Raw genomic sequence first — 15,633 nt, forward strand, 5'->3', positions numbered from 1 at the left:
GCCCCCGCGGGAGAGCGGCGCCCGCCCTGGCTGCAGCCCACCCTCCGCCCTCTGCCCCTCCGCCATTTTGCAAGCGCGAGCGCCCCGCGAGCGGGTGCGGCGGCAGGCGGAGCGTGATGAGCGCGGCTCGGCGGGGCTGTGAGCGTGTGTGGTCCTGTTTTTTTGGACAGCTTTCAACGGGGGGGGCATTTGTCTCGAGGTAAAAAAAAAAAAAAAAGGAGAGGGAGGCAAAGGCAAGCAAGGCTGCAGCGCCCCGGGGGACGGCTTGCAAAGCAGATTGCAGCCCCCCCACGGGTGGGGGCCCCCTCTGCTGAGTGGGCTTTCTATCGTAACTATAGATCCAGCTTTTGCAGCCAAGGCAGCAATGTGTGACCAGTGGAAGTGGTGTCTAGATCCATTTGCCAAAGGTGAAGTCTTGGTGTCATTAGTTTTCATGTAACTTAAAAAAAAAAAAAGTTGCCTGCTGGGGAAAGGGTTTGGGCTGACCCCAAACCCTCCTGACTCCCCATGCTTCCAACCCTTTTGGGGCCTGATGCTTGCTTTGGGAATGCAAGAGAGGTCAAGGGTGTCAGTCTGGATTTGTGCCCATTGCAAGGAAAGAGGTGGCTGGGGCCTGTGGAGGTGTTGTTGTTTTTTTTTAATTATTTTTTGTGTTCTGGTAAAACCCGTGCTTGCATCAGGTCAGATTCTTCACACTGCGTTGGTGTTAATTCAGACTACCTCCGCGGACTGCGGGACTTACTCTGGATGTACGTCAAAGTAGCTTACAGCAAGAATTTGGCTCATAAAAAGTTAATATGGAGGATTGCAGAGCCAGTCATTACTGAATGGCTCTGTGTGTGTTGAGAAAGCAGTGAAAGGGAAGTTACCAGCAGACCATGGAGGTAGCCTGTCTTGCTTTATGGATGGAGCATGGCATATGGGACCAGACTCCTTTCCTGCTAACCTTTCTGGCAAACGTCCCACTGAGCTTGTTGGGAGGAGGATGAGGTCTGTGGAGCAGTCTGTGAGGGTAAGAATTTAGTTGCTAACTAAACCTATGTATGAATGTCTATTAGAGCAGCACCAAGTACAGTGGGTCCAGTCTGGCACCCCCTACTCAGCTGCACGATGGTCCAAGATGAAAGACATGCACTTAGCAGCGGGGATGTCAGTGCAACCCGTCAGCCATTGCTAACCTTCTTTATTACTTCGGCAAACATGTTTAGTACAGGTTTTTTCTTTTTCTTCTTTTTTTAAAAATCTCTTAACCCTTTGTAAGATTTGGTTGAAGCATTTAAAATCAAGAGTTCCACGGCTTTCATGTCTCTGGTTTTTCACAGATAACATTTGATTGTGATATCCTGGAGCACAGTTTCTTCTGTGCTCCAGAATATTTAGCATCTTGATACTGCTGTAACTAGTCTTCACCCACTAGGAAGGGTGGTCCCATCTCATCCCACCTGTTTTTTCCTGATGCCTTAGTGTCAAGAAACTGCCTGAGTACAGCACTGACAGTTTGTATGTGATGTGCCCATAGTGGAAACATGTTTCTTGTGGAAAAATATAATTTGCAGTATAGCCTCTTGGTTTAATTACTGCTTTGGCCTCTTTTTATGTCATTATTGCTTCATGGAAAATAAATATTTTCCCCAGTATAAAATCTAGCCTAAATAGACCTCAGACTTTTCATGTGTACATGAAGTTATAGTACAGTTGGCTATATTATGAGTTGACGTATCAAACTTGAGATTTATTGGGTTTAGGTTTCATATCTGAGTTTAAACAATGTAAACATTAAAACTCTGAATTTAGAAACCTCTGCGTTCCTAGATTACTGAAAAGTTAGTTAATTAAGATGAAAGAATATTCTTAATTTAAATTAAATTAACTTGTAGTCTTCCCAGACTACCACCCCATGACCATCAACAGATATGTCTGGCTAAGTTTTGTGTTTTCTCAACAGAGACTATATAAATGTTCTGGTCACGAACATGGGTGCTATACAAATAAACCAAATGAATAGCAGTTGCATATTTCTGTGGTTAAAAATATAAACAAAAGAGAGGGCAAAGTGAGGAACAGAGTCAAGAGAGCCATAGCAAGAGGTAGTTTGGAAAATGCTGTTCCTACTGTGTTTGAGTGTTGGAAACTGATGCTCAAATACCCAATCCCTGTATGTGTATGTGTGTGCACACATAGCCCTAACTCCTAGTCTGCCAAATTCTTATTTATAGTACACAGTGTGCAAGGTGTTGTACCACCACACAAGAAGGCACAGTTTCCTGCCTCTTAAATCTTAATAAAGCTCTTTTTTAACAGGTAGGAAGCAGAATTGATCTATTTATTAGAGATCTTTTATTCTGCTTTTACACTTTGTTTAATAAGACGGTTTAAATGTACAGAGCAGCATTAGCCAAATACAGTGAATTTCTTAAAATAGATTTCCATGCCAGTTGCAATAAAATGAGTTGTATTTTGTTGCTAAAACTTTTTTAAATGATTACCCCAAAAGGAGTCTCTAGTCTAAATACCAACAATTAATATGCTTTATGTACAGTAATGCATTATGTACATTATGTACTTGATGTACAGTAATGCATTTCTGAATACCTTGGGACATAGAAGATAACATCCCATTGAAGCTTGCTAGGAGTAAACTATTGAAGTAGAAATCCTAAGTCAATTAATTCATAGTGAGAGTGAAATTTGAATGAGTTTTAAGATCTTCTGGATTCTAAGATAAATGGTTAGTACTGTATGCTTAAAGCTATTACAGCTGAAGTATTTATATAAGAGTTGCAAAAACCCACCTGGTGGGCAAGTTCTCAGAGAGAAAGAAAAAGAAAAACAGCTCTTAAAAGCTCCTCATTCTTGCAGCTTTCTCTCACTAGTCTCCTTCCTTCACAACTTGTGCCAACACACTTGGCCTTCTGTGTACCTTCTGGTACCAGAGTGGCTTTCCCCTGAATCACTTCTTGGCAGTAACAGTATCTTAGAGGAACTTTTTTTTTCAACTCCATTCCACTCTTGCTGCTGTCCAGGAGTTTTTCGTTTATGTCCCACTGTCACACTCCTTCAAACAGCTCCATAAACCCCTTTGTCCAATAGGCCATCACTGTAGATTCTGCCATAACTGGGACTCTCCCTTTTATTAATTCAGAGCTAATTGGAAGGAGTGACAACACCGGGATTTTTTTAGTTTTGGGCTTCATGAAACTCTATTTTAACCTAATGGGGACACAGACACTAGGACTTTTATATAACTATGAACTGCTATCTGTGCATGCTGTTGCAAAGGACTTGGCTTTTGAAAGGAGTTGTACATATCTCATCAGCAAGGTGCCCAGGTACCACTCGGTGGGGATTGTAAGAATCTTCATAAGAGAAGAGATGGATAACAGGTGTACAGCTTTTATATGGTGTGGAAGTAAAATGTATTTGCCAGTTTTAAAGAAAGAGTTTGATGTTTGAAAGTTGAAATATGACTACTATTGAGGGTTGAAGGAGATTATAAAAGGGGCAAAATGTTCTTCCTCTTCTTGACCTCTTTCATTCCACCTTCATTCGACTGTTCTACCTTGCTTGCTTTTTTTCCTTTTCATTGCCCCCCACCTCCGTTTCTTACCCTCCAGTTAGGAGATTACAGAAGAGGCCTCAATATTCAATGCAGTGTCCATGCTAGAAACAATAGAGATCTTGCTGTTCAGAAAAGAAGGCAGCAGTCGTACAGGTGATCCTTTTGTGTCATAGGGAAATGACAGGTGCAGTGACATTTTGTGTCACAGGTGCAGTGACAACCATTTGTGTAAGGCCAGCTGCATCTGATATGCAGAGCTGTTCTGCTTAGGTTGGAGAAGGGAGGGAGTTGGCTCAGCTACCACACAGAGAGCTCAGCTTCAGAACCTGGGGCAAATCAAGCTCATTTTAACCACAACTGAATCAGCATTGACTGTGCAAGGCAGATGGATATAGCTTGCAAAGTAAAATCCCACAGTGCTGATCAACACATTTTCTTTGAGACAAGCATGCCCTAAATTCTATCATGAGATCAGGCCCTCTCAGAGGTCAAGAGAGGCCCAGGCCACTTCCATTTTTTGAGGCTCCCAGTATATTAAAAAATGAAGAAATGCCAAAACAGGGTTACAAAAAGTGTGGTATATTTTAAATGTTTACATTTAACAAATTAACGCTTTTAACACAAAAACAAATACATTTATTTGTAATAAATGTTCCTTTAAGTCTAAATTTGAGGCCCTCCGTGAATGAGAGGCCCGGGCCAAATGGCCCTCCTGGCCCCCCCTGTGATAGGCCCTCCATGAGATTACCCCATCTTTGCCACTTCAAAGTGGTAGGAAACCAGCCTACCTGGCCATGGGGTGAAGGGTGGAAAACAGAGTGAAAGGAGCAGACTAACACTGTACCCAGGTTTTCAGGTTACATAACCTGACACACCAAACTCAGGCACAGTTGAAGACAGGGGTGCTGCCTTGCATACTGTTTTAAGGCATCAGTTAACTTTACACTATTGCTTGTGGAGGAACAAGGACAAGTGGTAACAAAGATCTGTGTGGGTCTGTGGCTGCCAAAGAAAACCTCCCTCTCAGTGGACCAAGTCAATGCAAGTTTTGTTTGAATACAGACACAGAAATTAGCCCAGTCAAAACTATTGTGGCTTCCATGCTTTTTGCCTATACTTTCCCTATAGAACCAGATCAACTTCATTTTAGTTGTGCCTATGTTTTGCATTACTGCCTTGATACGAAGTGGAGCAGAACTTCCTCTGTTGCTAAATCCCAGCAGCATGCCATAGAGCATGCTCTGACTTGAGGTGTCTTCTCTATTGACATTTTATGACCACTGGACCCTTCCACATAGCAAAAGGATAAAAGAGGATTTAGCTCTGAGAGAGCACAGAAGGCTCTTTTTTGGTTCATATTATTTATATATTTGGTAAATGGCTTTCTGGTGGTGGTGGTAGTAGTAATAATAATTTTAAAAGCTTTTAACAAATATTTAACGTAATCAGTTTGACTGCAGAAAACTGTACCCAAATTCAACACAGTATTAAGGTTCCTGTGATACAGTAGCTCAATCTGTAAACTCCCACTATCTGATATTAAGTTGATTTTCCCAATAGGTATAATGGGTCACTGAAAAGTCTGTTGTTTATTGGAATAAATGTAATGTCTTCCATTTTGTCTGGAAGAATTGTGTGCTTCCACAGTGCCTTTCAGAAGTAGCAGTAGCAAAGTCATGCTAATATTATACTGTTATCTTTCAAAGCAAGCTGTGATCAAAATTGAATTATTCTGCTAATGCTTCTATTTTCAAGTTTGACTTCAGTGTTTAATACTTAAGCTAAATGTACATTTATGTGTTAAATGACTTTAACTCCTGTTATATTTGAACTCTGATCAATTAAAGTGTTAAGTGGAAATGGATAAAAGGCTTTGCTTACACTGGAAATATGACTGTAGCCTCTTAAATTTAAGCTAAATCAAAGGACATTGGTGCCCTTAACCCAGTCAGTACAGCTGAACTTGTGTTCTAGAGAAGCCAGGCCTCAACTGGGCATAGAAACTGAGCTACCATCTTTTAGATATAACCTGGTTAGATCAGGGTTGATGCACACTTATGAGTCCATGTGAGAAAGCATGTACCTTAAAAGATAAGGTACATTTATCTTAAATACTTTGGGAATACTGAAAATACCACATGTGTGGCTACCATTTACATCATTGCAAAGATAAGGGGTGAAACCCTGGCCCCAGTGAAACTGATGGCAAAACTCTCATTGACTTTAGTGCTGCAAGGATTATACCTGAGATTTGTACAAAACCATACCAGATAAGTACAAATGCATTGCTACACTATGTGCTCTACCTGGTCCATGAATTACAAGAGATCCTGTTCTCTAGTACTGGTACCTTTTGAGTTCTGAATTTGCTGAAAAACTGATGTAGTTTTTGTTTGGGTGCTTGCGTTTAAATATAAATATTTTTTATTTGTTGAGTTCCTGTAAAGCCAGCTGGTTGTTATTTCTAAACATTGCACCTTATGGTTAATGTTTAGGCCAGATCTGCCCCTGTGAATCCATGCATGGAGTGGGGTTGCCTCCCTTCTTCTCTGATAGTGTATATGCAATACAGTGTCTGTATTTGAGAGGAAGCTCTGACTGCTCCACCATCTACCCCATTCAGTCTCCTGTATTCCATATGAATCTTTATGATCCAAGGAGTCCTGAAGATGGAGGGAGTTTCTGCAGCACAGTTGCTGCAGTAATCCAGGTATGCAGTAAAATAGTTGAATGCTGCTTTGCTTTCCTTTGGGTTCCTCCTGTTGAGTAGCTGGAGGAGGTGAACCTCCTGTTGGAGTTACACTGCACAAGAGGTTGTTAAAGGGGTCAAAGCCATACCTAGTAAATGGCTTCTGTCTCTGTGCAGAATGGGTCACTCTTTCCCATGGGACCCTCAGCATCTAGAGAATTTAGAGGATTGGTCTCTCAAACCTAAGGCCACCCTAAGTCCCTTCCAATAGAGAAGGGAGGCTTCAGAGGAACCTGTGCAACTCCTAATTAAGTTCTCTTTTACTTTCCCACTTTTGATTTTCGTGTTATTAAATAGACCCCCTGTTATTAAATACACTTTGTTGTGGCTCTCTAAAATGTAGTAATGCTGCACTGGGCAGGCACGTAACAATTCTTGACCCTTCAACAGGTTTAAAAACTTGTGCATGCAACTGGATGTTTCAGTTTGTGTATAACTGTTGGGAGGCTCCAAAATATGACAGCTTCCAGATGTATGAACCCACTGATCCTTTTGTTTAGATTATGCTCCACAGCTGATGCCTAGATTAGTGCTGGCTGGACGAAGCTATGGGAGATTTGTCTGGTTTCCACAATGCCATGTTTATATTTCATTTGGATTTCTCCTTCAAAGCTGACCTCCTTTTGACCTGCTAGAGCTGCGTCCACTAGGATGCTAGCTTTAACTTGTCTGCAACTGCTTTTCTTTTCATATCCAATGGAGTATGTTCTCAACTTGATGTTCATGCGCTTACATGCATGACTCCTATTAGCACAACTGAGTTACACACTTAAATCCCTATGTGTCCAGATGCAGCTGTGCCCTTAAGAGTGTCCTCTGCCTTGCACCCTGGAGTGGGCAGAATTTGAGAATATTTAGTTTCATTAAGGTGTTGATGTGGAGATATGCCTTCTGGAGATATGGAGATACTACTTGCTGGATTGTTTCTCTTTATAAATGGAGCAAAATTGATGGTTTCCAGGCTTTGTGCAAGATCTCTAAAGGAGATAATGTATGAATATAAGTTACTAGATGAAGTTGATCTTTTTATGTTAAAGATGACCGAAATAGAACTGCCTAATTATCCCTGTGTTCTATCTATTCCATATATGCCTCCTAAGTCAACATAACTATTACAGTAAATGTCATTTTTATAATCTTCCTTATTCATCTCCTGCACCTCATAGGTTTTCTTCTTTCTCTGTCCAATCTCATCAGTCTTTTCACTCCCAAGAGTTCTTTCCTCCATTTGTATTTGTTGGGAGCTGCATCTGTAAAGCCTGAAGGGACAATAAAACTCCTTAATCATAAACTTGACAGCACTGCCTTAGGAGCTTACTCTTCCATCAGGAATATTTAGATACACAACTTGCAGTACTGTTATAGAGGCCATCTGAGTAAATTGCAGCTAATAAGTTGAGGGGACAGCTTTCTTAAAGGGTTTTTTCTATTGCAGAACCCAAAATTGTGAAAACTGTACTCTATTGAAAATGTATAGTGTATGAAAAAAAACTACTTCCTTTCCCAGTTCCTCTGTTATATGAAGGAGGATAGGACAGTTCCCTCCTGTGTATAAAGTGATATATGCTAAGTAAAATGGTAATTAAGAATTCTATGCTATGTTTATCAATAGTGTCACACTGTGAACTCCAAATATGTTAAACCAGGAATTAATTTGGCCCGTTGCATACTGAATATTTTTAAAGAAATTAGTCATACTCAGAAGAAACTGCTTTCAAATAAAACACCAAGACAGAAGATGTTTCTTGGTTTTACAGTACTCACCTTGCTTTTAGGGGTAAAAAGCTTTTCTTTTAATAGGACAGGTTTAGGTAAAGCTTATGATATTTGTTTTTGACCAGTGGTATATTGATTACTTTCTCCATCCTGAATTTTTGCAAAAAATAAGTGCAGTAAAGGCCCTTTATGGAAACTGCTGGCTATATATACAGTTGGATGAGAGAAACACTGTCATTTTTTTTTCTTCAGTGAAAATTCCTGCTTTAACTTGGTGTTTTGCAAAATATTAGGTATTCCACATCTCAAGGTCAAAATTTGTTGTGGGATGAGGGGTGAGGAGAACCATAACTTGAATCCCCTTGAGCCGGTGGTTGCTGCTGTTTTAGAGACTTACTTTAAAACTCCACTCCAGCCTCAAATGTACAAGCCATCATTGTATATTTGAAACGTCTGTATATTGCTCATGAGCATGTGTGTCCAAGCAGGAGCTGATTTTTTAATGCACATGTTCAGTTGTGCACCCTTATATACTTGAGGTTGGAACCAAACTCTTTGGTTGTAACATGTTCTTCCTTTCTTGACACAGACATAAATTAAAGAAACAGTCTTCTCTTGTTTGCCAAGCAGATATATTTGTGATTTTCAGTCAGTAACCAACAGCTAAGTGCAACAAACTAGAAATGAGCACTGTTAAGTCAACTTCTGATTCCTTCCCCCTCCCCTCCTCTCCCCCCCCCTTTTAAAATCATTGCTTAAGGGCTTCTGGCCCCTGGCTCAGGAATCCTGCCCAAAAATGCCAGATGTATTACACAGTCAAGTATTGCAATGTAAACAGTGTTCTGTGCCATGAGAGCAGGGTGGTCCATCTCCTACTTTAAAAAAAATCCCTCTACTCTGAAATGAGCACAGTAGTTGTAGTGTTATTTGTGTTTTTGGCTGCACAGCCAGGTTTTTGGAGCTGCAGGAGCACAGATAAATTCATACTCTGGGCTGCTAGATAATCACAAAAACTGAGATGCTGACAAGCAAGATGTGGCTTGGATGAGACTGCTATTGAATGGTTGTAATATGTAAAATATTAAAGAAAATTAAATGAGGCCATTGTTGACACTCAACTTTTCACTTTACCTTATTGCAAACAGCAGTCTCTTCCTCAGTGGAAGCAGAGTGGACAAAAGATGGGAAGTAGGGAAACCAGAGGTATGGGGTTCTTCATGACCTCGTGCTGTGTAATGGAAAGCCTAGGTGCATTACTGCACCTTCTGGATGTAGAGCTGCCCTCATACTTAATTAAATGCCCTCTGGGTATATTTAATACCTTCCAGTGTGCTTACCTTCTCCAGATATGTTGGTGGGTATGGGAAACCTTTTCTCACATTTTTCCCCTGTGAACATGTCTTTTCATAGCACATTAAATAATTAAAGAAAAGATAGAGATTCCAAAATTTTGATCTGAAGAAGAAAATTGCCACGGGTGAAGCAGCTATCAGATTTACATATGGATTATCTGACACATCTCTGGGTTTTCATAGCTGCCTTGGGTGTGTACAGAGAGGAAGCAAGTTGTAGGAACTTTATTGTGTTTGATAAATCATATTTAAATATCTCCAAGAATAATCCAACTGAAAACCACAGTTTAATCAGTTCAGTGCCATGGCTTTGGGGAACAATTCCTTCAGAACAGGGAATTGAGTCCCAGTTTACCATCTTCTCTTCCCATTGCCACTACTGTTACATAGGCAAAGACCCACTGCAAACATAAATGTAAATTTTAATGTTGCCTTTTAACTTTTTCTTTCTTTTATAAAAGAAAAAAAGAAACAAGGCAGCTACTTAAAGGATGTTCTCCTTTACTCCCTTTTGCTGGAAAGTGTTTCTTGTGGACTTACCTTGTTTGATTCTCCATTCAGGCCTGATTCTGATCCCGTTTACTCCAGTTTTACCCCAGTGACTTGGAGAGTTACTCCTGGTTTACACCAGTACATGTATATAACACAATGTTTACATCCTGATGCTATTTTAAGAGGTAAATAAGGGAAAATATGATGCTGAGCCACCAACTCACAAGATTAACAAACAAAATAAAAATAAAATGTTGAAGATTGCTTCCTGCCATAGATAAAAGCTGGCAACTTGAGAGAATTGTGATCTGGCCTAAATATCTATTAACTGCTCTTTCTAGAGATTTGGGGAAATAGGATGACCTTTTTTTTAAAAAAATAGGCTACAGTTTCACATGGCTTGCAAAAGAAATCTTTCTCCCTTTTTGTTTCCCACACCAATTGATTTATCATTTTGCTTGCAAGCAGACTTAGAATGTTAGGGCAGGAACACACTCACTTTTTTCTCGTAACTTTTTTGTTGCGGACCGAAACCAGTTGACTTGAATAAATTTTTCTGTGGCCTGAATGAAGCCAGCAACGTGGAAAAATCTTGCCATTCAGGGCCGTCTGAATGTACATTTCAGCCACACAGTAAGCTGTATTGGTAGGCAGTGGACTGCTAAATACAACCATTTTTCGCAGCAGAGAGTTAGACAGGTGATTAGCATAATTAGCACAGAGTAGGCTATACATATGGTAATGCTAAGTGTGTAAATGCCAGCTGCGGTGTAAAATTTATGTCAGGGGTCGACAGGGCTGTGCGAAAGTATTGTGTTACAGCTGCAGGTCAAAGCCTCCATTGCTTACCCCCTTTTCTCTTGTTGGTGAATGCGCTAAACAGAAGAGAAAGACAGACAGAAATATAACAGATAAGGCTTTGATTGAACAGCCCAGTTCTGTGCAAGAGGGACTGCTCTTTAAAAAAAAATGCACACACGCACACAAAACAAAAAAAGTCCCTTACTTTCTCTATAGATTTTGTTTTGCTTCATGCAGTCTACAAATGTGTTTCTGTCTTTGTGCTATGTCATTATGATTGGGGGTGGGGTGGGATGGAAGCTTTGCAGCAAAGGATAAGAATGTCATAGTTGTCATTTAAAAAAAATCTTGATTTCATCTTCCCTTTCCATTCCTGCTCCCAGTTGGATTGTTTGTTTGTTTGTTTGTGTAAATATTTCTCTAACATCCCTGTTAGCTATTGCACTTACAGGGTTAGGAATTAAATAGTCCTGAAGGTGACAGCATTATATGTAATAAAATCTCAACAGTGCAACAATCTTCAAGCTGCATGACTGGTTTTAGAACAAGTGCCAAAAAAGTTCCTCTGTGGTTTTGTGTGTGGGTTGCTATACTTATTCCCCAGATTCCTCCCACCTCCTAAACCACTAAATTCTTTATAAATTAAAAATGATGAATACAGGTTCCTTGTTTTAAAGGAATGTAATGTTGAAGTGCGCACATCTTTTTAAACAGCTGATGGGGAAATCTGTAAATCTCTTTGTTGCCGTAAACTGTTCATTCATATATTTCACATTTGCAACTTTTTCTTTTGTATTTTTTTTTGTAGTCAGCTATAAGGAGTGGTGGTGTTGACAGAATATAGTTCACACCACACTGACCTTGTGATGAAACTTCCTCACAGCCGCAGGGGGTCCTTATGAATCAGCCCCTAATCCAGCTAATCCTGATCGCAACAAAATCATGAAAGTGGCTCCCAGTGATGTGTGTTTCCCTGCACAGATGCAGAGAGAAGGAACAGTGTTGGAAATAAATCAGTCCAGCGTGATGTTCCTCACAGGCTGGGGGAGCCTGTGTGTGAAGCTGGGGACTTCCATTGTGTTCTGCCCCATGCGGCCTCAAGTGGAAAGCCAATGAAAAGAGGACTTGGCTATATAATGGTGAGAATAGTGTTCAGAGCTGAGAGGTGATGTCAGCTCCACAGAAGCTGAGAGAAGGGAACTGGGGTTAATGTTATGCAACAATCTGAATGCGCTGATGGAGAGCGTACGTTGCAAGTACCCATGTTGTTTTATGTGGATTTTAGGAGGTCTTAGCTAATTGAACAGAATTTAGGTGTAATAAAATCTCCTATATTTTGAATACAAATTCCAGTGCTGTGGTAGTGGCATTTGTTCTGTTTGTTTTTAGAGTATGAAACTACTTTCTAAATAACCGGAGTAGATCACTCTTGCAGCATGACAAGGTTTGCTGCAGGGAAAAATTCCCTTAAAGATCAAATTAGCAAAAAAGTAGGAATTGAGAAGGTTCCCTTCCTCCTGCTGTCCCCTACCCCCCAAGTCTTTTGTATTTCAGAACAAACTTGGGCCATATGTTCACAGTCACAACATTTCTAACAAGAACTTCTGACTGTCCTGTTTAAAATCAAATGTACTCTCCTTCTTGGTGTGAATAGCCAGTAAGCTATGAAAAATGGGCCTCTTGACAGATGCAGCACTGTCCTGGGAGCTGGTGGCCAGTAAGAAATATCGAGATGGGGGGAGTTGTGACAGGCAGCAGGTTCGGTGCTGGAGGAGTGCTGACCTGACCTGATTGTGTCCAACAGTGAGAGCAGTTCTGCTTCAGTGCAAAGCCATTCAAAAGGAAGCTGCTTAGGCAACAACAGATGGTACAGCAAGCAGCTGGTAGGGAATACTTGAAAGAAACTGTACCCTGTTTCATAACATGTTCATTCCTTTCATTTTTCTATATGTTAGTTTTGCTGTCTCCTAAAAACACTATTTGGAAAATGGTCTCCCCTAAGATGTTGTGCTGGATGTTCTTGTTCTGCATAGGTGTTTTTTTTCGTCCTTTAAAAAATCCATTTGAAATTTGTGCTATTCTGTGGAAAGGTCCCTGAGAGTACAGATGAAAAGACTTAAAAATGCTGCTTTTAACCACACAGGAAAACAATTACATATTCGGGGAAAGGGCACTGGGAGGTTAAATGAAAAGTTGGGTCTAGAGGAAAGCTGACTGCTGTGGGACAACACAGCAAATTGTTTTCAACCTATTATCCAGCAGAAGCTTTTAGACAAGTTAAAGTAAATTAAATCAATTATAGTCAGCTGTCTTAAAATCATTAGGCCAGACCATAAAACCTTTACTCACTTTTTTCTCAGGCAAAACTCCCAGAAATTTCTATAGGTATTTAGACTGAGTAAGGACCTCAGTGTTTGACCTCCTATTTATAACACAAAATGTTTGCTTAAATTATTCAGAATTAAGTATTATAAGGGGGAACTCCTCAGCTGGTGTTAATTGTCATAGCACCATGAAATCAGTGGAGCTGTAATAATTTATGCTTGATGTGAGTCTCTTTCCCTGGTTTTCAGTACATTGGAGATAAGAGTTCTTTATTTCTCTGTAGAATTTTCCAAGCTAGGCAGCAGTTAGCTTAGGCTTTTCCACCTGACAAATGTGCCTCTGCTCTGACCTGAAGGGACCACCACTTTGGGAAAGAGGATAGTTCATTTTCTATGTCCATTCATTTCTCATTGAGACCTTCAACAAGGATACCAATTGTGATGGTGGATTTTATAATATGGACACCTGCCCACTATGAAATGGACTGAGACCACCAACTCATTTCACATAAGCTATCAAACAGCTGTCAGATGGTAAACAACTTGTGGTCATTATTGTTCCTGGTTGGATTAGAACCAGTGACCCAGAGGTGAACAGCTCCATATCCTGTTACCAAGGACATATGTCCCTGCTTGGTAAACATCTACTGAGTTTTAAATTTAACTGGAAAGTATGAGTAACTCCTAAAAAAAAAAAAAAAAAAAAAGCAGAAGAAAACACTTTTATAACTTATTTCCAGGCTTCTTTCATTATTTTTGCAGTCTCTTGTATAGTTCTTCCTGCCCTTTTTCATTAGAAAGAAACATCAAGTCAAGAGATATCAGAAAGCGTGAGAACATTCAGTTTATTTTATTTTGTATAAAATGTAAAACATCTATTTGCCAATGGGAAGTACAAACGTACAAAAGTAAAATGAAAGCATTTATTTAAAAAAGAAAATGTTCAACCATTAAAATTATGAACATTTTCAAACATGCCCTGAACCAACTATTATTGGGCTGCTTTCCTGAGTCTGCAGGCAACTCAAGTGCCTTTGTTGCTACCTCAAGATCTGTCAGACTTCATTAGATTGAAAACTGTCCCTAATCCTGTGCATTTTAATTCTTACTATTCATGACCCTGTATGCACTAGTGAAATATGTAACATGAACTTTAGAGTCCGTAAATACTGGACTTCTGAGTAAGAGGAGTACAATATAACCTTTTGTGACCTAAGCTTTTATCATAAGGTAGAAGCCAGGAAACAAAGTGTCATCTTTTGAAGCACTTGAATGCAAGGTTATAATATTATTGGTTTATGCTATTAAAAGAAAATCGAAGCTTTGATGAACAACTGAAGCCACCTGAATCCTTCAGCATGGAAAGTATATCAAGTGACATTATACTATCTCTTTATAAATCACAGCTTGTTTACTATGGCATTCTGTGTAATAGTAGGCAACAGACTACAAAGCTTAGGGAACTCATTTTGTCATTTATTTTTGATAGATCAGTTCAGACTCTCCATGCCAAGCCTTATTTTGTAAAATCAAATGGGTGAGCAGAAAAATCAGTACAAAGACAAAATAAGAAATTTTAGTAACGGCCTAGTGGATTCAAAGGTGTATGCTTCATTTTATGAGAATATTGCAATATGCCTCACAATACTTTATTAAGATTGGTTGTTTGTAAATTTACGCTTGGAAAGATAAGTTTTAGCATACAGACTTCTAACAAACACCATAAACTAAAGACAACCATCTAGCAAACTGTAACAAAAAATAATAAACGTGTAGCAAGAGAAAATACTAGATATCAGACAGAAAGTGGCCACGGTAGCACCACCATCTACAAAACAGGAATCCAAACCATACTAAGAAGGACATTGTTTCTGTTTCTTAAGGACCAACAAAATTGTTGTTGACAGTACTTACATGCTGGCAAAACTAAGATACAGTAGATGACATTAAAAAACAGAAGGAACAATATATATAAATGCCAGGTACTAGAGACACTTCAGATGCCAAACCAAAGGCTACCAAAGAAACTTTAGTTTGTAGTTTAAGAACAACTATTTATTTGATCAGAAAACTATTGTGATTAGAGATAAGCATTAATCATTGTCCAGGAGGAGGCAAGATAATCTCACCTAGCAGGGAAATACAACTCTAAGATCAACTTTTCTTATAGAGGTTTCTGTATTGCTTGGGTTTAGTTTAGCGTTACGTATTTGTATTTACTTTTGATTAGTAATGAAAAGGAAGATGTCACTTGGACTTGTTACTGACCCCTGCTATATGACAGGCATGAAATTTTACAAACCTAATACACGTGGCATGACATGACATGACATGACATAACATAGGCCAGGAGATGAAGGTCAGTATGGCTTATCGGCATGCGTATGAGTCACACAGGTATTATAAAACTAAATAAATTCATTTAAATCAGGTTCACTTTGCTGCTACTTGGAAACAGTCTGAACATTATCAGGTGGATGCTTTGGAGGAAAAAAGGAAACACAGTCAGGACAAGATAGGAAAGAAAGAGGAGAACTAGAGCGCACCCTTATCCAACAGCCACAAAACAGAGACTTGAGAAATGGATACAGTAGAAAAGTGTTCTACCCCTTTAAATTGGGGAGGCCCTGCCCTACGCGG

The 15,633-nt window shown here is 39.7% G+C and overlaps 1 protein-coding gene across 5 annotated transcripts in view; it reads left to right on the forward strand.

Annotated features, from left to right (window-relative positions):
• PTCH1 (patched 1) overlaps positions 1 to 15,633 on the forward strand; it is a 106,325-nt gene that overhangs the window by 31,828 nt on the left and 58,864 nt on the right. The window contains exon 1 of one of the 5 annotated variants that reach the window (XM_019517347.1): positions 336 to 407. The exons of 2 other annotated variants lie outside the window; for them this stretch is intronic. In XM_019517347.1, coding sequence (XP_019372892.1) covers positions 365 to 407 — 43 coding nt within the window. In that variant the 5' untranslated portion in view covers positions 336 to 364. Of the gene's footprint in view, positions 1 to 335; positions 408 to 438; positions 1,013 to 11,444; positions 11,809 to 15,633 lie in introns of those variants that run through there. 2 more of the 5 variants (XM_019517348.1, XM_019517349.1) reach the window with 2 other exon arrangements.

This window comes from Gavialis gangeticus, unplaced genomic scaffold, assembly GCF_001723915.1.
Source record: "Gavialis gangeticus isolate Ggan-Ray unplaced genomic scaffold, GavGan_comp1, whole genome shotgun sequence".
Classification (NCBI taxonomy): Eukaryota; Metazoa; Chordata; order Crocodylia; family Gavialidae; genus Gavialis; species Gavialis gangeticus.